Below are 24,324 nucleotides of genomic sequence, written 5' to 3'. Positions count from 1 at the left end.
CGTAGAATTATCAACCATGGTAAATATAAGACATTTAAACTGAGATAATCTGAATATGGGAAATTTACATTGACTCTGAGGTATGACCTACACATCTTTCCTAGAACAGCAAGCAGCTGAGGGTAAAGAATGTAAGGTGAAAAGCAGGAAGTAGGGCCGGCCCTGGAGCCCAGGCAGGAGCACCCACATCCAGTCACACCGTTATAACCACACTCGGACCCCCTCGAAGGGCCAAGGTCCCACCTCCCCGACCCGCCTCCTTGCGGAAGCTGTAAGCCTATGCCCGTACTCAAGATGGCTGCCAGCGCCCTGTGACTCAGACGGATTTGAAGTCACGGCGCTGCTGATCAAGATGGCGGCTTTTTACAGGCCGCATCCGCGGAGCTTCCCCTGCACTGAGATGAGTTTCTATTGCTTCCGACGGCAGCGAAGCTAGCGTGCCCTCAGTCAAGATGGCGGCCCCCTGCGAGCGGAGCAGCGCCGTGACTCGGCGGCCGTGGTGAGGGCTGAGGGCGGCGGGGACTCAGGTGGCGCCGGCGAGGGGGGATTCTGCCTGCCGTCAGGTCGGAAGAGGGATGGATCTTCTCGGTCCTGCAGCTTGTGGGGAGCTGCGGCGCCAGCCCGGGCTGAGCGTTGGCTGTGAAATGGCGGGTTGTGGCCTAGCCGAGGGCTCTGCCTGGAGTCCCCCGGCCCGGGCTGTGCCGCCTCCCGCAGGGCCCTTAGGTTCCTCCTGCTAGTCTCCAGGTGTGCCGGGATGTGCTGGCATAGGGGGATTGCGGGCCTTAAATGCTGTTACTATCTTCTGCAGTCAGTGTCACTCTACAGTCTTATCACGGAGAACTAGGTGTACAGCTCTCATCTGTCCAACTCACTTTTCCTTTGACATACTCAACAGTTTCTTCCTTCCAGCCCCTGCTAACTTACACCATTAATTGCTTCATTTTTGTTCTCCCTTCTTTGCTCTGTGTGTAGAGACTATTTGTGAAACTCACTTCGGAGCCAATAAGCTGTCACTTAATAGAGACAGTTTAAGGAAATATAACATCTGGTAGCAAGTGTGCTGTCTTGCTGAATATCTTGAAAAATAATCTCTCAAGACTGAGGTACTGTTGTAAAGTTGTATTTACTTGGATGTTTTCACCACTTTTTGATTGGACGTTGGAAGGGATAAGCTGATTAAGCAGTCAGTTCACATTAGTGATCTTTGTGTATAAGAAGAGCTGCAGTTTAATGCCTTTAATGACTTCTGAAATACTCTGTGCAATGGTACTGGAAATTCTGGAAGCTTTGGTTAAGATAAAAATTGGATATGATGAGCCCAAAAGAATGAATTCTCCTCACTTCTTTGTATCTAAACACATAATGGCAAGAAACACCATTCTGTGGGTTGTAAGAATTTGCGCCAGTGAACTGTGAATGGCCTCTTAAGGTTTTCTCAGTTCCAAAGATGAAGTAATCACATTAATTCCTCTCTTTACATCAGAACTCGCTAACTAATTATTCAAAAAAATGAAGTAGTATTTTTTATTTAAGATTTACAAGAGTACATTAAGCATCTGGCAAAGTTAGGAAATTGAAGATCAAAGGTGAAAGTCATCATCAGTTATCAAGATCAGAATATTGCAGGCAATTAGATGTGCACATGATTTAATGCACTGCTTAGAAGCTGTGTGGGACTATTTGTTGGCTGCTATCAAAATTTTATAGCTCTGGATAAGTGTTTCTGTCTGCTGTTCATGTAACTAGCAACATTTAGAAATGCTAATTTGGTGCGTGTCTGTTTGTTGCTGACATAAGAAGCAAAGAAGGGAAGAAATTAGTCTTAAGTTGTCCTTGTAAATCACACAAGGTGCTTTAGTGGTGATAATTTCTGTCTCCTTTGACAGATGAGCTTCAGTGAGAAACGGCATCCAGTTTTCACGTGGAAACAAATGTACAGGTTGAATAATCACCTCCTGATACGGCTTCTCTTCAGAACTCATGTTTTTTACTTTTATTTCTAATCTGATGCTTAGCTGGGAAACTTCTGAGAGTTTCTCAGTTTTTGCTTTAGGCCATAAACCAAAGTTAAGTGTCATCACTGCTGCTATGTCCTGGGTACAAGTTGTAGCTAGTCGATCCAATGAGGACGTATTTGATGAAGATGCAGATGAGATGTATCCAGTACAGAAAGAATGGAATAACACCATGAAAAAAAGACTGAAGGTATTTCTCTAAGCATGATTTTTATAGTCTTTTAAAATACTTTAGATTTACAAATAACATATCTTGCTATATATGTGGCTGATTTAAATGAGAAAACTAAGAATGGCTGTACAAAAGTTATTGTGTCTTGGTTTCTTCTGAATGTTAAGAAAATTTAGTGGGAAGTTACTATCTTTAGTAGCCTGTCAGGACAGAGTAATGTTTTACCAAAAAAGATGTTGACTCCCTCTACACAACTATGTGCATTTCTAAAAGGCAGTGTTAAATTCTCATGTAACCTACTTGCTTCATACTTGTAGGTTAATTGATGCTAACAAAGAATAGAGGATATTTGTTGGTGTTGTTTTTTTTGTTTGTTTGTTTTGGGGTTTGTTTGTTTTTTAATATTTGGTGTGAACTACTTCAGGTCTGAGTAGTTTTTTGGCTTATTTATTCTCTTATTGACAAATACATTTCATGAAAGCAGAGAACAAAACAAATACATAAACCTAGGTTTCTCTGACAGATGTTTTCATTCAAACTGGGCCCACTAGGGCTTATCTTGTGGGTGAGTGACGATTGGCTGAAGAACATAAATGTATGGTAATGTGATTAGAGGATGAAGAAATACATTTCAGTTCTCCAAGGAAATTTTGTTAAGGGAGTTGGTCATAACAAAGTAAGAGTGCTTTCCTGTCTTTCCTTATTTTCTGACTTAGCTGGAGGTTTGTTTAGAAAAGAACTGCATGTTAACAGATCAACAGCAATAACAGTAAATGATAATGCAATGCAAAGAATGTGTTTTCTTTTGGCAGTGGCATAGTTGAGTGTAATGTTCAAATAAAATAAAAAAAACAAACAAACTGTGATTTAAGAGACTGGGTGCTTGTTTAAGGTTTTTTATTGTTGTGAAGTGTTTATAGGTCCAATTCTGCACACTGTGAAAAGTGTGTTTCACCACTTCTGTTATAGGAGGGCTATAGAGATGGTGTTGAGGCTGGGAAAGAGCTTGCACTTCAGGAAGGCTTCAATCAAGGTTATAGACAAGGTGCTGAGCTGATGGTTACGTGTGGCCAATTCAGAGGGACCCTGAAGTAAGTTACAAACCTTGTAAGAGTCTGTCCATTTGGAAGGTATGCATGGAGGGTGCATGTGCATATGTGGTTGTGCTTGGGTTTTTTTGTTGTTGTTCATTTTTTACTTTTAAGAAGTGCTTTATAAGTCTATCCAAAGCAAGCAGAGTGAGAAGTCTTAGCTCAGGTTTTGAATACAGGGAATACAAGTGCAGGAAGGCATATACTCCCAATGAACAATGCAGGCAGGTTGGTAATAACATAAGGAGAAGGTTGAGGTTCTCAACGTGTTCCTTGCCTCAGTCTTTACTGTCAGCTGCTCTTCACACACCCATTGAGTGGATGGATTGGATAGTGGAGACTGGAGGAGCAGTCTCCCTCCCACTGTTAGTGAAGATCAAGTTTGCAGCCACTTGAGGAACCTGAACATCCAGAGACACATGGGTCCCATTGAAATGCATCCCAGAGATCTGAGTGAATTGGCTGATATAGTTGCTAAGCCACTCTCAGCTATGTTTGAAAAGTCATGTCAGTCAGGTGAAGTCCCTGGTGACTGGAAAAAAGGCAACATCACACCCATTGTTTAGGAAGGGTAGAAATGACCCAGGGCCTGTCAATCCTAGACAGTCTTGAGCAGTGAGCCCAGGTGAACATTATAAGGTTCAATAGAGCCACGTCTTGCACCTGGATTATTACAACTTCCACTGTCAATACTGCTGGGGGATGAAAGGTTGGGGGGGAGTGGTGATAGATGTCAGGCTGTACATGAGCCAGCAGTGTCCACACAGCCCAGAAAGGCAACTGTATCCTGGGCTGCCTCAAAGTAAGCATCACCAACAGACTGAGGGAGGTGGTCCTGCCCTTCTACTCTGGTGAGACCTTACCTGGAGTATTGTGTCTAGATGTGGAGTCTTTGAGTACATGAGAAACACAATCCTGTTGGAACACATTCAGAGGAGGGCTACAAAACTGATCAAGGGATGAAATGCCTCTCGTTTGAAGACAGGCTGAAAGAGTTTGGATTATTGTAGAAGAGAAGGCTCCAGGGAGACCTGATAGCAGCCTTTCAGTATCTAAAGGGGGGCTATAAGAAAGAACAAACTCTTTAGCAGGGTCTGTTGTGATAGGACAAGGGGAAATGGTTTTGAACTAAAAGGGAGGAGATTTAGACTGGATACAAGAAAAGAGATTTTTAGAATATGTGTAGCAAAGCACTGAAACAGGTTGCTTAGAGATGTGGATGACCTGTCCTTGGAAAAGTTCAGGGTCAGGCTGGATGAGGCTCTGAGCCACCTGCTTCTCAAGCAGGGGGGGCTTAAATGACCTCTAAAGGTCTTTTCCAGATCAAGTGATTCTATGAATTACATATACGAGTGTAAAGTGTTCTTAAAAATGCTCTTTCAGTTGCACCTTAAGAACTAAGTCTACATCTAAGAGCTTAATGTTCATAGAATCATTAAGGTTGAAAAATATCTCTGAGGTCATTGAGTCCAGCCATCCACCTACCACAGCACTGCCCTTTAAGCCAAGTACCTAAGTACCACATCTACACATTTCGTAAACCTCTAGGGACAGTGGCACCTCCCTGGGCAGCAGATTCCAGTGCTCAACCACTGTTTAAGAAAATAAATATTCCCAACCTTAACCTCCCCTTGCACAATGCAAATTCATTCCCTCTTGTTCTATCATGGAGTGAAGATGCCAACTGCTGACTTGGCAAAACCTCCTTTCAAGTAGTCTCAAGAGCAAAAAGCTTTCTTCTGAGTCACCTCTTCTCCAAAGTAAACAATTGCAGTTCCTTCAGCTGCTTCTCATAAGGCTCGTGCTCCAGACTCTTCACTAGCTTCACTGCCTGTCTCTGAACATGCTCCAGGGCCTCAATGTCTTCCTTGTAGTGAGGAGCCCAAAACTAAGCACAGTAGTTGAAGTACAGCCTCACCAGAGCTATTTCTGATACCGGCTAGGATGCTGTTGGACTTCTTGGCTGCCTTGCCACACCCCTAGCCCATGTTCAGCTGAGCAAACAACAGCACCAGATCCTAATCCTCTGCACAGCCTTCCAGCCACTCTGCTCCAAGCCCATAACACTGCATGAGGTTGTTGTGACCAAAGTATATGATCTGGCACTTGGTCTTATTGTCTTACAATTGGCCTCAGCCTATTCTCAGCCTTAGGCAGATGAATGCTTCCCCTCGAGGAAATTCATTTTATCTATGCAGTTTTCCCAGGAAATGGAAATAAATGGAAATAGGATGTTCATAAGTTTTCATACAGTGCAGATTTCTTATCACACTGCTCTATCTCTTCAACAGCTGGAAATTTGTGTGACATGTATTGACTTAATTTTCTTTTTCACTTTTCAGTGCCCTCTTATCCTGGTGTCATCTTAATGGACATGATTCTGCTTTTAAAAAGATTAATAACCTTCTAGAGGTCATTGGAAAGCATGAAGATGACCTACTTAAGCATCTGAATTCTATTCAACTACAGCCGAACATTGGAGACATTTTAGATTCTGTTGAGGACATGGACCTTAGTCATATTTCTCCAGCTTGGACAGAGTGCAGTGAAGTTAATGCCGAAAAATATGAACATGTTGGCAGCTCTGGTGAAAACTGTTGTAGAAATAATGGTGAGGATGGTTCGTTGCGATCTGACTGCAATAGGGAGAAACTCCTTACAGATCCTGAGAAGTCAACTCTTGCTTGGGTTAAAAAGCAAACTGTTTGGCTGGTAGAACAACTGGGTTTATCACTGGACATACTCCATCACATCCAGCAACTGGAACATTAGCTTGCCTGTCTCATGCTATTTCAAGTTATCTCAGCTGGATTGGATTCTCATTTTTTGGGTCCAGGCTGATGAATCACTTCACTTTAAGGAAGTCCGATCTGATGCTTCCCAGCAGAGGTTGTAAGTCTTACCATGCTTTGTTTCCTGGCCAGATAAACTCTGGTTTCAGTCAGAAGCATATCTTCTACCGAAAAGGGAGATGATGTTTAACACTCTGCAATGATTTGCTATCGTGTCTCTCTATGTCAAAGTCTGTCCTTTCACCTCATTTTATCTGTTGTTGTCTTTTTGGAAATAGAGCAGGTCCCTCAAGCAACATCTTCTACTATACAAAACAAAAAGAAGAAAGCAGAAAGCAAGCAAACAAAAACACAAATAACACTCCATTGTTGTGGACAAAGCTAGTCTTATAAAATGGTCTGCTGTTGATTACATGCTAACCATATAAAACAGAACAGGCTCTGCTGATTTTCAGAGTGCCAGAAGTTTCCCTAGTTCATCCTTTGTCAGATTGCTTCTCTTACCTTTTATAATCACTGTATAGTGCACATTCACAGTTGGTTTTTTTTCCCCTCCCTCTTCATACAATTCTATGTATTTCACTTTTGCTGGAAGCACACCACTCTTCTCAAATGCCAAACTTGCATTGCTTTGCTGTTCTTACAGAAAACTGTCTACTCTTACCCTTTTAGACCACATCACATGTTTCTAGTTTAATTAATGCCTTTGTGTTATTTTTGTACTTATTTAATTCTTAATCTTGAACTCTCTCTTGTTTACAGTGTATTTCTCAAACTCTAGAAGGAAGCCAGGTTTATTCACCATCTCTTGAGAACATGGATAGCCAAACACACATCTAACAACTTCATATTTCTGTTCCAACATCCTGTATTTGATTCCTTTTCTTCGCTGTAAGCAACTATATCTGCTGCCTCCTATTCTTTAAACCAGTTTTGGTTCACCCAAGAAAGGTAGCAGTAATAAAAAAGAAATCCCTTACCGTTTTCTGAGGATCAGGACTCACCAAGCATCCCAAATAGTGATATCCAGGTAGCGATGCTTCCCTTGGGGCTGCCATCCTTTAAATAAAGTTAGGTAGAGGTGGATCCTGGGATCGACCCCTTCCAGTCACCCAGGCAAATTGCTTCCACCTGTGCTCCCAGGGCTAGCTACACCCCTTCACCATGATCTAATGGTTCCCATACATGTGCCTAAACTGTAGCTGCAAATTCCTCTGGTTAGATATTCACAAAGAAAAGATTTCCTGTCTCTGTTTTATAGTAATGAATCACTAAGTCAAGAGTTCTTGTACTTAATTCTGCTTTTACAATTCTTCCATGTCTCACACAAAGTAAGTCTAGACAGAGAGAAGTCAGTTGTTCAAACCTTAACTGGAACTAAACAGAAAAAGAAAAACATCACAGAGTAATTTTATATGTCGAAGCCAAAACCAAGAAGCAAGAATTAAAAACTGATTCTCTGGAAAAAATAATGTAAATTTTAAAATAAAAACTATTATCCTGCCATGGAGTTGTTATACTTTAAGTTTGGTTGCTATTCTGTACCACTTTCTACATTAGAGGGGAAAAAAATTGAACTGTGCAATTAAGAATCTCATACTGAACTTGTTACTGAAATAGTGGAATTGAATAATGTTATTTGCACAGATTATATATGACAAAATTGTTCGACAGCTTTTTCCTCAATTTATTTAACATAACACTGACATTGATACTTCTTTTTTGTTTATAGCATATGCGTTATGTTATAACCTGCATCACATAAATCAAACTGTTTGGTTTTTTTTCCTATCCTATAGTAGAATATGATGAAACAAAAACAGTGGTTACCAGAGAAAAAGTGCAAGTTGAAGAGTATTATTTTGATGCAAAGGGGAAACTCCATTCAGAAATTAAGTAAACAGCGAGCTTACCAAGTTCTCTCCAACTACTACTGCAAAAAGCCAGCTATGCTTGGGAACATGTTCCTTTCTTGCTTCACAATTAAACAATAGATTACATGATGTGTTTCACTTATCTTTCATTAAAGCTTCTGTACTAGCTGCACAATTAATTTCTTCCACTCTGGACAAGGTTTCTGTGTTGACTGTAGTGTTACTTTTTTCCATCTCATCACCCAAAGTTTCCAGCTTGGCTGTAGAGAGTCTTTGTTCCGTGCAGTCTGGAACACTTTCCTTATTTGTCTTAAGCAGATCTTGCTGTCCAGCTGCAGAAAGACTTTCTTCAAATCTATTAGAATCAATAATTTGCTCACATGGCAGTTCAGATTTTTGTTTTGTGTCTACTTCTGTGCTTTGTGTTCCACTATCAGCTTCCAATTTGGTAGCATTCCTATAAATAGCTCTCATGACAACTGGGACTGACAAGCAGCTAAAGGAGGAAATGAAACATTAATCACTACTACAGACTTCACCCATTCTTCAGATTAGTACTTCTTTTATAAACTATGGCTGACACCTGAACTATATGCTTTGTGAAAGAATCTAGTCTGCATTGATCTTGCTGTCGTTTAATGTTTACTAGTTGTGTGCTAATCTATGCAAGATGAATTAGTGCTCTTAATCCTTTGTGTTGCATACATTCATACACCACATCAGCTGGCCTTTCTTGGAATTTTAGCTTCAGGAAACAAGCCAGAGAGAGACAGTGTTGTAGACTTATCTTTTGAAAGAAGCACTGTTTGATATTAGGTAAATGTGGGAGAAGTCTTTTCCATGCTATTCTATCCATTAGATTATGCACAAAGTTTTTACTAGAAAGAAACACTTTTCATCATTATTTATTTTTTCAATATTTGTACAAGAAATACTTAAAAACTAAAGTAACTCAATTATCATTCTTCAAACTCATAGAGAATTTTTCTGATCAGCTGAATCTATGATATTGTTAATGTGCCTGATATTTGCATGGACTTGGTTATACGTCCATAAAAATGGACATATAATATTCACTCTATTGAGAAATAAAACTACTTACCACTTCACAGATCTTGATATAAAACCATCACTAGAATTTAGAGTTGGATCTTGGGGATGTAAATGAAGGTTACACTGGACTTCTCTGGAGGTAACAACATCAATAGTCACTAAGCAAGAACAGAATAAGTATTTCAAAATAACTTCTTTTTTAAAACTAAAAATGATCTTATTCTGATTTGGATACATCAAGAGAGTTAATACTGAAACCAGAGGGTAGGGGGCTTGCAGCAGTGCTCTTGCTTGAGACTTGTTTTTTCCTAATATAGCACTAATAAATCAGTAACAAATGTTAAAACTTATTAATTAACTGCAGGTCAAGACAGAATAAGGCAGAATAAGGACTTGAACGCTTGAATTTAACTTTCTGTTTTATCCTGAATGCTGAACACTTAATACAACTCCAAACAAATGCTACTGTGTATTTTTCAAGGAGAAGCACACCATCTAGGGCAGCCCACAGAATTTGTAACTGAGAAGCACAGCGCAGGAGTTTTGCTAAAACCAAGCTCCTTGCCAACCAAGTAAAAAGTATAATACAAATTATTCCACACATACCACAAGCTAAATTCTCACTCATAGGATGAATGAAGAAGACAGAAAAGCTGGTGTTCTTGTGTGGTATCACTTCAAAGTAAAGCAGTTCTGAATCATCTAAAAATAAAAATACTATTTAGTGGTATTTCCCCATTAAGCCTGGACTCTTGGCAGAATTACATGCCAGAATTTTTCAAATACTGGTGCAACAGAATTGAATTACTCATTACATTAGCAATTTACTTTATTTTTCTAGGATATTTAAATATATATATACATATATTTATTTATTTTTAATATCCAGAGTACAATACTAGAATTAAGGAATTTCAATCATTTAAAATACTCTGCAAGTAATGATAGCTTTGGCAAGGGAGTAGTAAATCTGTTGACAACCAGTTGAGAAGCTAGTTTCTCTTATATTCTGTCATTACTTCTAACCACACAACTTACCTTCATTTATATACTTGTCAGAAACACAGCTGCTAATAAGACTGTTATATGCCATCTGATGTCGAAGAATCTCTATTACAGCAGGAACACACTTTGGATGGGTAAATGGGATTTTACTCACCAAGGCTCCTGCTAAATTTGATTTTTCGGAGCCCTTGTTTATGAAATAACAGTGCTTTGGGCAATCTGGAAGAGACTGAACAACAAATACGGTGACATTTGAAACACTGAAAATAAGAAAACAAAGAAATTAAGGCCCAACATTGTCAAGCAATTGCATGATCTGACAGCGAAGGTACTTTTGGAAGGTACACCTCTAGCAAGTTTATCGTGTATCTCTGCATTTCGATAGAAGAATAATCTATAGACATAAGCTAAATGAGGTCCTTTTGCAAGAGCATATTAGAGTAATATATCCAAAGCCAAAGTCAAGTACTCAGGAGTTCAAGTCCAATTCTTCTTAGCAACCCCATAGACTACAGAAATGTTTAACAACCAAAATCTTTACTCCTAGGAGCAAAGCAGTGCTGGCAGTGTTTTTTGGACAAAATTAGAAGTGGAATATTACATTGCCTTCTTCAGGATACCAACTGGGGAGCTGTCGCTTTCGGCACAGGGCTGGTCTGTTAATTAGCAAGGTCTATATTAAGAAGAGCTGGATAAGAAAATAGATGAGCTTTTCTGTGTTTGTCTGCAGAATAGAAGGATTTCCATTACTTTTTTTTTTTGTTGTTGTTGTTCAGGGTTAGAACTATTTCTAGAAATGAATTACTAAATGAAGTCTTAAAACTCAGAAGTGAAACAATCATCAGGTACCAGCATTTTAGAGAACTGCTGAATAGTTAGAACCTTTCATGTGTCCCTAATGGAAACTTCCTATCTTATGGATGAGAACTTCACTACTTTATTTTAATGCGGTTTAAGTTCACTACTACTGTCTTCTGTAGCACTACCCCAAAGTCCAAGAACATAGGCAGTGAGCTTGGTGATGCTGATAGCAGAAGGGAAAGAAGTATTCTCTTGTTGCCATGAATTGCAAGAAATAGTGTTTCTGAGCAAGGAGATCTTTGAAGCTTGTCATTACTGGCTACACAAATTTTGAGACAAAGCATCTTAGCTACCATTTTCTATTCTAAAACAGCCTAAATGAAATATTTTTCTAATAAGATAGTTCTTGAAAAGGAAGCCATCTGCAGTTAAATGGCCATGGCTCTAAATAGTAACTGACATCAACAGTTGTAAAGCTTTACACTTTTCTTCCTGCTGGTCCCTCTAAAAGGAATCAATATGTTCACTGCTTTTCAATCAGGAAGCCTGATTTTTAAGAGTTTTTGCTGCATGTTTATCACTAGTAAGGACCAATCTTAGACACTCTCCTCACACCAAACAATAAGTTTCCTTCTTTTTCAAGCATTAATTATAAAGTTTTGAACAATTTTTGAAAGAGTAAATATTTGGATTGCACAAAGACAAATAATTATGACTTCAACAGGCATGAATACAGCATCTCATTAACACAGATGAGAAGTTTGCTTACTTCAAAGTACCTGTTATTTTTTAAGTAATTTGAACTATTTCCTAAAGAGTATTTAAACACTGTTGCGGTTCTGAGAAGTCTTGTGTTTTTTGCTAATGGAGAAATATGTTTCAATATATTCACTGCACAAGGGTAAAGTATGTCAAACATGCAATATACTCACCACAAAGAAACGGGATTTGTGCATAGACAAATCTTCACTACATTTTTCTTTAAGAGTAGACTGAATGATCAGCTCATACAAAGGAGCTAGTTTCAAGGCAGTGATCTGAATTCCTGAAACCAGATGATATTTTTTTATTATCTTTTAGATTGGATTGCACATGAAAGTTAGCTTTTACAAACTAAAAATGCACAGACATAAAAACATTAGCCTTCCTTCTTTTCCACTTTTGCTGATGATAATCAACAACTTCAAGAGCAACTTTGCCTTGGCTTCTAAGAATTGGTATACAGGTTGCTATACAGAATTTCTGCCCCAAAATTCAGTTTTAACTTGTACTGCATTACCATGTGGAAATAAAAAGCAAATAAGCAATGAGTGGTCGCAAATTACTTAGTCTGAAAACAATCGTAACATGCCTGTGAGCATCTGTATATCTTCAAGGTTGGATAAGGACAGTGGAATAGGCTGATGAAACTTCAACAAAAAATAAGCTGACAAATCCACACTGAGTTCATCAGTCAGTGGCAAAAAAGTAGGGTTGCTGGAGAAGAGAGAAAAAAAATATTCTTGTATATAAAACAAAGACTCTTAGGGCAAGGCCATAATCATGTCTCTGGTGGTTTATTATGACCTGTACTTTTCTTCTTCAATAAAAGTTTTGCATTCTAAGTGCAACCCCTGTGTATTAAAACAAATTTAATGTGAACACAGGCAGAAAGGAAAAGTGAGCTGTGGGGGAAACTGAGGAACAGGGCACAAGAAGTGCTCCCAATCAGTCTGTAGTGACTTATTTAGGAGAATGACTTCAGAATTTTTCTCCTGGATCATACTGAAGTAACAAGGGATATGGTGTCGGTGTCTATGGCGGGATGACAAACTGTTTTGTACAGTTTAGGTATAATACACCTTAATGCATGCTTCATTTATTCTAGAACTGTATTGCTTGTTGAATAGTAGGGTGCTAAGTAATATCCCAGTGGCTTCTTCTGGATTCAAATCTATGAATAAACCCATAGTTCTGTGCAGCTGACAGTTAAATAGCAACATAATAATTTTAAAGTTCATTTGGGAAAACAGTAAAAGCCACAGGTTATGCAAGTTATAGCTTATAGGGGATAAGGCCATCAACAGCACGGAGCTTCCTCAGCAAGTTGTGTATCCATTCTATTAGCAGAGCCTAAATGCAAGTTATGCTCGGGTCCACGCCAGTGATTTATAAATCCACTGTCATATGTGGAAGCAGTCAGAACCTCACCCATTTTCTTCAGCTTGAGAGTCTACAAGCAGCGGAGAAAGAGGAAGCTTGTGGAGCGTATCTGTGCCTTCAACAGTCACAACTGCTTTTGTTCCACACACCAGAGAACCTGGGAGCGAAAGGAAAATGTTATTTTCCCCATTTCAGCATCGATTAATCCTGTGCATACAAAACACTCATTGGTAAGGAAAGCTGAGATTCAATTGACAGGAGCTGGGCAGAAAGGAGACATACAGTCCGTGCACACTAAATGGCCAAAGCTGCCCATTGGTGGTTTCAGCAGTAGCTGGGCTATGCCATGGAACAGATCAACCCAGCACAAGTTGTTGTTTCCTGCTGGCTTGGTAGTTGTTCTGTTTGATACCACACTTGCTTCAATTTGCATCAATAGGCAAGAAATGGGAAAGCAGTTTTCTGATGAACGTTGCAACTGTGCCAAGCAGCATCACATAAATCTTTCTGTTTCACTTCACAGGAAATGACAACAAAACAGACAACATCCTAGATTTTCCACTAGGAAACTTTCAACATTGAGCGTGGACATAGTAACATTTCTGCCTTATTTTTGAGTTTCATTAATGACTTATTTAATGAAAAGGGTAATGATGAAAAAGTCTCATTATATAATTATTTCTGGTTTTCTAGCTTTACCAGGATTGAGCTCTGCTTCCAAAATTTGATATGGAGAAATGTAAAATTCAATGTTCATGGGAGTTCCTGAGAAATTAAAAACAACCAAAAAACCCATCAGTATACATGTCAATAGAGGAAATTTGTTCAGTATCTTGACACAAAGGAAAAAAAGAAAAGGACAGGATGGACAGAAAGGATACCACATAAGAGTGTATTTCCAATTACAGCATATGTTCAAATCACAGCATTTCCTTAGTGTTTAACAGCTTAGTTCCCAGTACACGAAGTCATCAGATATCTTTCAAAAGATTTATCTTGCACAATAACCTTTGTTGTGCCTTAAAGGACATTAGCTGAAATTCTGGCTTTTAGCAACTAGTCTGAAATATAAGAATTCGTAATACTTGCGTAAGGAAACCTCACAAACATCAAGCTGTGCAACAGCATAATGTTTAGCCCTTACTAGAAGTACTTTTATGAACTGTAACAGCTGAAGCTCGCTACTGATGGCATAGATGAGGCATAAAAATTTACGGTATTTGCCTTTTATGCAGCATCAGTATTATCTGGGCTGCTGTCATTGCCATCTCACAGTTACTCCCAAAATGTGGCTTCCCACATAACCTCAGAGTTTTGCTGGCTCTGCTTTTAGGCAGCTGCAAAGTCAATGCTACAGTAGCTGATAAGCCACCTGGCCTCCTTGTCTTTCCTCCTTGTGCATGTGTCCACAGTATCAGAGAATACAGATCCAATAAGCCCATAAAGCACATGCACTGAAAACAGAGGATCTTTTCTATTAAAAAGATAAATTAATTAAAAATTAATAATAAAAAACAAGATCAGTGCAGTGGGGTTTTTCATTACAGTATTTCTGAACTAGTGAAGGAAATACTAATAATAATCACCTCCAGTTCTTGGCACCAGGTGTCCTACTTTTCCATGAAGTACTTCGGTAACTCTGTTTACATCCTGTGTTCTAGTTCAAAACATCTTGATTAGTGTTTCCTAAGTTGCAGTGCTGGTGAGGTTAATGTAAAGGACGATTTGCACCCTTAATCAAACAGAGACAGTGCTTTCTTGGAAGCTGATCATGTTTTCATCTGTTACATCAGCTTCCAAAATGCTGTCATTCCACTCATGCATTACTTAGGCTTCCAGCTTTAACCCTGTACCTCAGCTTTTTCAGGTTGAGATTTGTAATGTTGTTTACCAGAATTGAGGGGGACAAAAATACAGGCATGACTGGTTGAGCAAAGTGTGGCAAAATAACCTGGATCAACTGAATCCAATGGAGCCAATCTCAAACCTCAGATACGGTTGTGCAGCTGAATGCATGTGAACATACAAGTATATAGATGTGCATTAAAGCTCTACAGTTCATTAACTGATTTCATAAAAGGGCAAATATTCTATTTAACTGAAGCAATATTTACTGAGAAATTAGCAAGTATGTAGTGTCAAGAAGGAAAGCATTGCTTTTCTGATAGGAATGAAAAATCACTGTGGGTTACCAGCAGGTTTAGGGAAATCTGTTCACATACATCTGTAAGCCTGCTCCTCAACAGGAGAAGTGAGAAAAGGAAGGATGGAGGGAAAGATGTTGCACCCATTCTCCTCTCTAGAACTTGAAGAGGAAAATGAGATACCCAAAAAAGCAGCACTACCAAAGGTATACTCTACTGCTGCAAAAATAGATTAAAAAATGACTAACTAAAAAAAAGAAAAAATGATCAATGACTCTACAACATTCTGTCTGCTCCCAGCAGTTGTTCACACACACACACACACACACTCACACTCAGACTGGGTGGCTAACCAGTTTCACTGGGAGCCTCTGAGATAAATCTCAGGAGGAGTTCCACAGATGATCTTGTTTGGTGTGTCTGAGACTGGCAAACCACAAAGTCTTCCAGCTTTCCAGTGGGAGAAAATTCATTATTCAAAATTCATATCCTGTCTATATCATCAGTTGCCTTGTTTTTCAGTGAAATGCAGGGGTGTTGGTAGAAGTAAAGGGAAAGGAAGGAAGGAGTAGTCTTCAAGTTACCTGTGTAGAAGAGACATTGAATGAAGATCTTTTTCAAGGGACTGCAATGCAAGGTAACCCTTAGCTTTCATTTGGCTGGGGAAGAGAGAAGATGCGTTACAGTTCTTGTAAGTACACAAAAAGCTAGACCATGGATTTTAAGTCTTTCAAGTAAAAATTAGTTGCAACCTGTTTCCTGGAATTTGATACAGATTTGACAGGTCTTCTAGAATCTTTCCAAATGCGTCATAATTCTTCATCCTAAGAATAAAGAACAGTTATTACCATACCACTTAATGAGATGGATAGCAAGTTTTTTTTATATCTAACTTAAGGCATCATTTAAAACAATTACATAGGCTCCCTTTTTAACAGATGTGGCACGTAGCAGTACTGCTTTTGGGTTTTCTTAGAAGATGGCAGGAAATGTAAACCCTTGGCTCTGTTGCAAAAAGCAATGTAATTATAGCTGACACTATTTAAATATGCATTACTGAAAGCAATAAATGTGCATGATGCACAAATCTGACAGCTCAAGATGTAGTTCATAAGCTGCAAGCACTCTCCCTGATGTTCCAATAAAGCTAGTCATCTAGTAACACTTCCCTAACACCGTGCACTTATGCAATGTTCTTTTCATCAAAAGATCAAGGATTGTATTAACGCTGCAATTCACAGCACGCTGCTAAACTCTCCCGTGCTGCAGTCACACTGACGGCCATGCTCAAGGTTTACCTCTACTCTCTGTGTGCAGGTAGGGCTGCAGTGCATGAACATAGAAAGACCAAGTCAAACCTGCTGGACTTTCACACTGGGACTAATCCTTCCCAGAAACATTAGTAGGTAGTAGGTTGCTCTACTTCATTTATGACTATCCAACTGGACTGTTTAGGAAGTGGGGGAAAGAAAGGGAAGCAGGCATGCAGGCACACACAGTGCCGACCTGTGCCTTAGGACCAACTGAAATATTACACTAGGTGCTGTAGAAGTGATATTTGAAGTACGTCGTATCCTCACAAAAAAAAAAAAAAAAAAAAAAAAAAAAAAAAAAAAAAAAGAATGCTGCCAACTAGTGACTGTTTGCATTGTGAGTGCTATCTACCATCACTCAGAGCAGAACTGCTGGCAGCTAATGCCTCTAGGAGTCAAAAACCTACAAAAAAAATGCAAGTTAAAGCTCCAAGACAGCTGTTTACACCTATTAGAAAAATAAAAGTTACTTCATTTATGAAGAAAGAGGACTAGAAAAAAAAAAAAGCTGATGATGCATCACAGGCCCACATAAAAGAGAGATAGAATATGCAATCGGTTATTATTCTTTCCAAATGTGCTGCCAAGATATTTAAAGAGGAATTCAGTTTCTTAAATATGGTCATTATTAGTAAGTATGGAATCTTGCAAGATTGTCTGGGAACTTCTGATTGAACATGTAAGGTGCAGGCCTGATTTGGAAGAGAGACATAGAGCCAATGTATTGTTGTACAATGTTGCCCTCTACCTCCCACAGAAGCAGATGCAATTTAGCTGTTTTCAGTAAAATGGCTTGAGGGAAAAGAAAAAAAAAAAAAAAAAAAAAAGGTTGGAGCATCTTTTTAAAATTCTATTTTGTCTTCGAAGTTACAAATTGGAATCTGGAAATAACAGCATCAATACTATCAACCTTCAAACACAAAACACTGAAACCAGCCTCCCACTTAAAATCCCTTTAAAGGTGTCAATCTGTTGTTTTCTGAACTTCTATTATTGTTTCCAGATTCTTGCATTGTTTTGTTACAGAAGCATTTGTGTTATTACACTAAACCATCCTAACCTTGACTTCTCCATAGCATTCAAGCAAACAAGACTCAGGAATTCCTTTCCATTCAACAAGAGACTCTACACATAGTTCTTTACCTGAGGTGCTGCACCAAGTCATCACAGATCTATAACAGGAAAGAACAGTCTCATGTTTCTTATCATCAGTCATGAAACATCTTTGACAAGCATGCTGATAATGATAAGATTGTTCATTATTACTTTCAAATTATAAATTATTAAAAATGTTAAATTAACATCATGATAATAAAACAATATTTATATAATAATTATGAGAACTTATGGAAGAGGATATAATTAGCTGAAATAACTTGTTCATATATTAGTTCCAGAAAAAAGAAGGGGGAAAAAAAAAGCACCTTTGCCAGTTTTTTCCTTTAATAGGCAGTTACTGTGCTAAAATTCCCTGGCTATGCATTTCCCTAGTAATATTGTCCAGCATCAAATGATTTTTATCAGTCAGTATTCATGCCATTACATTAATTTGGAGTTACTTTAGTCCTTTCCCCCCTCCCCCCCAGGAATTTCAAGTTATTCTGTTTAACTTGCACAGGGCAATTGATCATAGTTTATGCTTCCATCCACAGACAATTAGCCTGCATCAGCCAGTTGTTTTAACTTTGATCCAAATGCTCACTTGTAACACCAAACAACTGCAGAAGATGTTATGTGCACTGCAGAATGATATTTTGCCTTTATTAGCAGGAATGTGTATTCTTAAAAAGAAGGAAGAAGGAAAAATAGTCTCTGGTAACAGCTCGAAGACATTCAAAGACATCTGCACTGGAAATATATACTGAACTACGCCTTTGTAGAAGACTATTTTATAACCCTATATTTATGCAGGGTACCAGAAACTTCTTGGAAACTGGACATATCAGCACAGTTTCACAGTATTTAAAGCTATGGTAATTAACATCTGTGCCGAGTTGTAAGTTTAAGTGAGAGATTCGGATGCCTAGTGGGGTGTCTGGTGTCACAAAGAGGCTGCCAAGTGTGACAAAACCAAAAGGAAGTTGAAGACTTTCTGACACGGTAACTGGAAGCCAGGTGGGAGACTACAGGGAGGTGACAGACAGAAAATTAACTTTACCACAGGAGCCTCTCCAAGGTGAGCCAACTTTGCATCCATCACCCTTCCATCCTTCTCCAGCTGCACTTCTATATAAAACATGTTTGAGGTTATGTAGCAGGCAGTCCCACTGGGGCTAACATGAGAGTTGAGCCTAAGGAGAGAGGGGGGCGGAAGAAGAATTGTGTATCTGAATGTCACTTGAAGAAAGAAAATTAGTGTAGTTTACTTGGTCGTGGAAAGAGGATGCTTTAAAAATAACTTCTCCTTGATTCAGCTTCTAAAAACTATCCAACCAGGCAACGTAACCTTTCTCTGTTCTTTACAGTGTTGTGTCAGTTTGCTGGAAACCATTTACCTCAGTTTGCAGCTTTGGGACCTGGATATGAATGCCTTCTCTTCACTCAACCTCCTCCACAACAGGCTAATCGAAAATGGCAGTTGAGTCCACTCCAAGTGATGCATCCCAGAAAAACACCATGCTAAAAATGTATTAATAAACAAACTTACCCTTTTTGTTTGGATAAAGATTCCAATCTGTTCATCACAGAAAACAAAGATTTATCTGTAATAAGGGAAATGTTATTTAATTAAGTTGCAGTGATTGAAAGGGAGAAACATGATAATCCTACTTTAAACGGGGTTATTTAGCTAATACAAAAAATGATCTCTTGCATGACTTCTTGTTAATAATGACAGCTACAGTTAACAAGTGTTGTGCCAAGTAGAGCTTCTTCTTAGACTTCAAGAGTAGCTATAGCTTGAAAGCTTAACCCAAAGATGAGTCACAAGTACTGCAACACATTCACCTCTGTGTTTGCACGTTTGGCTCCATCATGCAGAACATCACCAGCAGAGAGAATCATAGAATTGTCTGAATTGGGAAAAAAAATGCTAAAAAGATAGAGATAACAGGCAGCTTGTTACCATTTAGCGTCCTCTGTAACTTCTCCATGCATGAGAGCAGCGGACCATCTGGAGCATCACTGACAGGAGATCGACGTGGCTTATCCTAGCATGTTTGTGAAAAGAGACAGAGAAAGACCCCTTAAATTAACTGTCACAGAAGAACATCACTGCCTGCAAGTTTCAGAACTCTGATGCATAGTCCAACAAAACAGTACTTCTTTTTATCAACCACAGAGGTAAGAAATGATTGTAGCTCTCTCTAAAGGGGCAGTCCTGAATGGATTCATGAAGATTCTATTGTGCAGTAATTACATATTGGAGGTCTTTGGTGCAGAAAACCACTTCCCTTTTTCTTTTAGGCTGAGTATGCCTCCTGCCACAAGGTAGGCTCTCCTACCACAAGCTGTTTTCACCACACTACTAGTGATCAACCAAGAAAACGCATAGGTTTGTGTTTTAGAAGGAGTGAGTGAAAGTGAAAGATCAGCAGGCACTATGGGTTTACTTGATTAGAGTCAGGATATAAGTTCTAGCCGAAGATAGTTTACTTCAGTGGCAAGTAAACTCTCCATATTCTCTGAAAACTCCTTCACACTTTAAGTAACAAAGAACAGCCAATGCTGAAATGCTTTAAACATTGTCAAAGTCAGGGCATCACTTTCAGAGGAACACTTAAGTATTAATAAAGCATTTTAAGCGTTAAAAAAGAAGCATGGAAGCAAGTTTTTATATTAAGCTCATAGCACTTGCAGTAAGCTAACTTTTACAGAGATTATTCTTATATATAATTATCCACTGGAAAAGCAAGAAGCACATACTGATTTCAAGTACATCACAGCAGAAAGAACTCCAAACAGCAGCACATCAGAATAGCTTCTCAAAAACAGTATTTTCTCCCAGTTCTGTAAGTAAGAAGTTGTCCTTACACACTACAAATAACCTAATGATAATGAGTGAGAATTCATTATCAAAGTATCAGACTATTAGTACTAATCCCAGAAGAGTTAGAACAATGCAAGAAACAACTACTAGAGTACTAAAATGAGTGCTTTTTAATCACTGTTAAGTCAGAAGCCAGGCTTTAATAGGTGCAGAACATCTTTGTTGCTGTTGTTGTTTTTCTAAGACAAGCAATTATTCAGTTGGGTCTTGGCAACTTCAATACACTTGCTTTTTCAATATCCTTCTCTCACATAACCTGAGATCCTTACCATGCAAAAATGGACAAGTTTCAGAGTTTCAGTCCACGGTCTTTGTTGATATTTTAGATACAACTGTTCCATTAAAAGATTTGTAGAGATAACTGTCGCAACACCTAAAAAACACATCAGAATGATATAAATATAATGCCATGTATTTACATAGGCAACTAGAAAAGCTGGAGGAAGAAAAACATAAAACTTGCTATGTTTCAAAAGAGGAGAAAAGAAAACAGTGGTTGAGTTTTCAATAAATTTTGCATACAGATATCTAATTTTTGTAAGACTTCTGACAGAAAACAAACAAACAAAAAAAAACCAAAAAACCAAAAGAAGTTGAGGGATACTGCACAGTCAAGTAATCTCCACACTAAATACAGAGATGCTGACAGACCTTCAGCTTGTTAAACAGTTTGACTCTTTACCTATGCACGATCTCATATATGCAATATTAAAAAATACTACAGCCTTGAACTTGCTTCAGACATTGAGATTTCTATACCCACCTAGAGCTCACTAAAAATTTGCTGGGGGATAATCCCAATGCATTGTGTTGCAATTTTTCTTCTTTCCCCCCCTCATTACAATGGAAAGAAAAGAAAATCAGGTCAGGGGAAACAACATTTTCAGCCCATTGCTGCCTCTTTATAAACAATTTTTTTTTATCTTATCCAGAATTTAAAGACTCAAATAAAGTTTTCTGGTTGAGATTTGGCACATCCATGATAACTAATTCCATGAGAAATTAACCTGGAGTGAATTTCCTAATAAACCAGCCTGAGATAGACAGTGAGACTTCAGATTGATCAGTCAGTGGCAATCAAGGCCCTGCAGCTTGTCCCACACTACACTGTACTGGTTAGTACCAGAAGCACAGTAATGTGCTTCTCTGTCAGAGAGAACACAAATACTACATAGAACCATCCTCTCTGAAGCAGGCCAAGATGGAGACTGCAACACCTAGCACATATAACAAGCAGGGGCAGTGAGTGGGACCTGATAGTCTCTTTCTCCTAGCAGAAGAAGAGGTGAAATCCCAACCCTCTGAAAAGAATGCAACCTCACTCAGCTAGAGAAAGAAACAACAGCAAACCCCAAAAAGCTCTTGCAAACGCCCTTACCAAGGGAACATTCCCACTCACCCATGCCTTTAGACCTGCAAAATGGGAGCAATGACTGCTGCCCAACCTGCTTCTCCATCTCAACCCACACCACAGGAAACCAAAGCTCCTATTTGAGGCAGCTGCACCAGAGCAACCACAGGTGCTGTGCAAGGCAGGTAGTTTGCTCAGTCAGAAGACGGGTCCCAGGAGCTGGTAGGCACTTCTTACAGGCACTCACTTGAAATCTGATCACTGTTAAATGCTAGGTCTACAGCATGAAAAGCACATCTCTTACATAAACCCTGTATGGCAGTTTCAAATTGTCTTACAGCATGCTTTTTGTTTTCAGCTGCATCATCAGTAGTGCTGCAGTGCCTGAGATAGCCTCATAATGAGTAAAGGAGATGGCCTGGGTCTTGCTTGTATGTACCCGAGTAAAACCAGTTTGAGCGGTGGCATTCTTCAAGCACTTGAATGGTGGGGGAGCCATGAGTGCTACTATCTCTGTGCCTTCTTCCTTTGGTGCTGCCAGCATGCTCCTGTCTTGCCCAGCAGCTGCTCCCCATGTGGACTGGGCACCTGGTCTGTTCCTCAGGTGGCTCTTGTTCAGGTCTCCCTGCAGGGCAGGGGCAGCCAGCTCTCATCCCCTCAGGGCAACACTTCACAGGCAGTGTTCAAGCAGTTGTGGATCATCTCTCTGAAAACATGGGTGATAGTAGAAGAGTAAGTGAAAAATGCAAAGGAGAAGAGAGAAGAGTTAGTTGTTGTCAGTTTGGAACTGAAAGACAGAAAGACACAGAAAGTAAGGCTTAATTGCTGAAGACTAATAATGACAGTCAAAAGTGTTTTCAGTTTACATCCTACAATTTAGGCTGACTAAAACAAGATATGTTGCAAATATATTGAATTAAACAGACACATAATATCTGGAATTATTTTTCTTTTCATTCCATGGATTCAAACTGGGATGTAACCCCAAACTATTTTATCTATGTTTCTGCTACTCAGCAAAGCTACCTCTGAAGTACCCAGAAACATCCAGAGAAAGAACTGGAGATCAGAACATTTACTGTCATCCTCTTCTCTATCACTAAGGCTTTATTTTATTAGAACTTCCATCTGTCCCACTAGAATATGGTGAAAGTTGGCTTATGTATGGAACAAATTATATACTTCCCACAAACACTTCTTTCTCTGCTAAAAGTTCAGGAACTGAGGGAGATCTTTTGCAGTCATGGTATGTTTTGCTGAATCCATACAGAATCACAAAGGTCATCCTCCAAGACCATCAGCCTCCAAGATCATTCAGTCCAACTATTCACCCACCACCAATATTTACCCACTAAATCATGTCCTTTAATACAACATCTGAACATTTCTTGAACACCACCAAAGGTGATGATTCAATCACCTCCCTGAGCAGCCCATTGCAGCACTTCACAATGCTTTTGGAGGAGAAATTTTTCCTAATGTCCAACCTGAACCTCCCCTGGCACAACTTGAGGCCACTCCCTCTAGTCCTGTCATTAGGAGAATCTAGTCCTGTCACAGGAGATGTCTACCTCCACCTCACAACCGCCTCCTCCCAGGAAGCTGTAGAGAGCAATGAGGTCTCACTTGAGCCTCCTCTTCTCCAGACTAAACAATTCCAGTTTCCCCAGCTGCTCCTCATAAGACTTGTGCTCCTGACCCCTCACCAGCTTTGTTGCCCTTTTCTGAACATGCTCCAAGGCCTTGATGTTTTTCTTGTATTGAGGGACCCAAAACTGAACACACTAATGAAGGTGCAGCCTCACCAGTGCTGAGTACAGAGGGACAACCACCTCTCTGTTCCTGGGCACACTGCTGACTCATATTTAGCCAATCATCAATGAATGCCCCCAGGGCAGCTTCTTCCACACAGTCTTCCAGACACCCTCCCCCAAGTCTGTAGTGTTGCCTGGGGTTATTGTGGCCAAAGTACAGGACTCAGCATTTGGTCTTGTTGAACTTCACCCCATTGGCCTCAGCCCAGTGATCCAGCCTGTCCAGATCCCACAGTAGGGAACATCCTACCCCCATGCCAATCAACACTTCTTGCCAACTTGGTGCCATGTGCAAACTCAATGAAGGTGCACTCAGTCCCCTCACCTAGATCATCAATAAATATATTAAACAAATAGGGTCCCAGTATCGACCCCTGGGGAACATCAGGGGTCTGGTTGCCAGTTGCATTTAACCCCATTTACTACCACCCTATGGGCCCAGCCTTCCAGCCAATTCTTTACCCAGCAAAGAATGTACCTGTCCAAGACATGGGCTGCCAGCTCCTCTAGGAGAATACTGTGGGAGACGTTTTCAGACTGAAAAACTCTCAAATATCCGTTCCTTCCCAGTACTTCAAGCTTAAACATTTATTCATAGATGACAACATACTTTCCACAATGACCCCACCAAATCATATTAAATTGGTCACTTTCAACCAGTCACAGAATTTCTGTGGAAAGCTGAGGACTGAGGTGATACTGGCTACCTTAGTTTCAACTGGGATGGATTTTTCTTCAGAGTGTGTGATATGATGCTGTGTTTTGTTCT

At 39.5% G+C, this 24,324-nt stretch overlaps 2 protein-coding genes across 9 annotated transcripts; one reads left to right on the top strand and one right to left on the bottom strand.

Annotated features, from left to right (window-relative positions):
* The first annotated feature begins 268 nt into the window (after nucleotides 1-268).
* Nucleotides 269-8,121, top strand: YAE1 (YAE1 maturation factor of ABCE1). 4 transcript variants are annotated; one of them, XM_072329624.1, is made up of 4 exons: nucleotides 269-499; nucleotides 1,887-2,205; nucleotides 3,157-3,278; nucleotides 5,621-8,121. In XM_072329624.1, the coding sequence occupies exons 2-4, from the start codon at nucleotides 1,981-1,983 to the stop codon at nucleotides 6,048-6,050; spliced, it is 777 nt and encodes a 258-aa protein (XP_072185725.1). In that variant the 5' UTR covers nucleotides 269-499; nucleotides 1,887-1,980; the 3' UTR covers nucleotides 6,051-8,121. The 4 variants fall into 4 exon arrangements, with proteins under 4 accessions (XP_072185725.1, XP_072185727.1, XP_072185726.1 ...); XM_072329626.1 differs by having other exon boundaries at nucleotides 295-499; nucleotides 2,054-2,205; nucleotides 5,621-7,572; XM_072329625.1 differs by having other exon boundaries at nucleotides 295-744; nucleotides 5,621-7,572.
* On the bottom strand, nucleotides 8,080-21,945 carry MED1 (mediator complex subunit 1). Of its 5 annotated transcripts, none has more exons than XM_072329619.1 (17): nucleotides 21,790-21,840; nucleotides 20,660-20,763; nucleotides 19,467-19,551; nucleotides 18,898-19,021; nucleotides 18,561-18,693; nucleotides 17,546-17,574; nucleotides 15,842-15,913; nucleotides 15,674-15,748; nucleotides 14,532-14,602; nucleotides 13,645-13,710; nucleotides 12,994-13,102; nucleotides 12,155-12,279; nucleotides 11,736-11,848; nucleotides 10,036-10,231; nucleotides 9,604-9,699; nucleotides 9,047-9,155; nucleotides 8,080-8,440 (listed from the first exon to the last, which is right to left on the bottom strand). In XM_072329619.1, the coding sequence occupies exons 1-17, from the start codon at nucleotides 21,791-21,793 to the stop codon at nucleotides 8,080-8,082; spliced, it is 1,872 nt and encodes a 623-aa protein (XP_072185720.1). In that variant the 5' UTR covers nucleotides 21,794-21,840. The 5 variants fall into 5 exon arrangements, with proteins under 5 accessions (XP_072185720.1, XP_072185722.1, XP_072185719.1 ...); XM_072329621.1 differs by lacking the exon at nucleotides 18,898-19,021 and adding an exon at nucleotides 19,050-19,104 and having other exon boundaries at nucleotides 21,769-21,839; XM_072329618.1 differs by having other exon boundaries at nucleotides 21,769-21,839.
* Between the last annotated feature and the right edge of the window lie 2,379 nt (nucleotides 21,946-24,324).

Source organism: Excalfactoria chinensis, chromosome 2 (genome assembly GCF_039878825.1).
Source record: "Excalfactoria chinensis isolate bCotChi1 chromosome 2, bCotChi1.hap2, whole genome shotgun sequence".
Taxonomy (NCBI): domain Eukaryota; kingdom Metazoa; phylum Chordata; class Aves; order Galliformes; family Phasianidae; genus Excalfactoria; species Excalfactoria chinensis.
This window is presented reverse-complemented; position numbering and strand designations above follow the sequence as displayed.

Coding starts and splice junctions, on each gene's coding strand:
- YAE1 (XM_072329624.1), top strand. CDS start 1,981: ATGTTTTTTACTTTTATTTCTAATCTGATGCTTAGCTGGGAAACTTCT. Junction 2,206..3,156: donor CCATGAAAAAAAGACTGAAG/GTATTTCTCTAA, acceptor CTTCTGTTATAG/GAGGGCTATAGAGATGGTGT. Junction 3,279..5,620: donor CAATTCAGAGGGACCCTGAA/GTAAGTTACAAA, acceptor TTCACTTTTCAG/TGCCCTCTTATCCTGGTGTC.
- MED1 (XM_072329618.1), bottom strand. CDS start 21,793: ATGGGTGAGTGGGAATGTTCCCTTG. Junction 12,280..12,993: donor TCTCAAGCTGAAGAAAATGG/GTGAGGTTCTGA, acceptor TCTCTTCTCCAG/CAACCCTACTTTTTTGCCAC. Junction 10,232..11,735: donor ACAAATCCCGTTTCTTTGTG/GTGAGTATATTG, acceptor TTTGTTGTTCAG/TCTCTTCCAGATTGCCCAAA.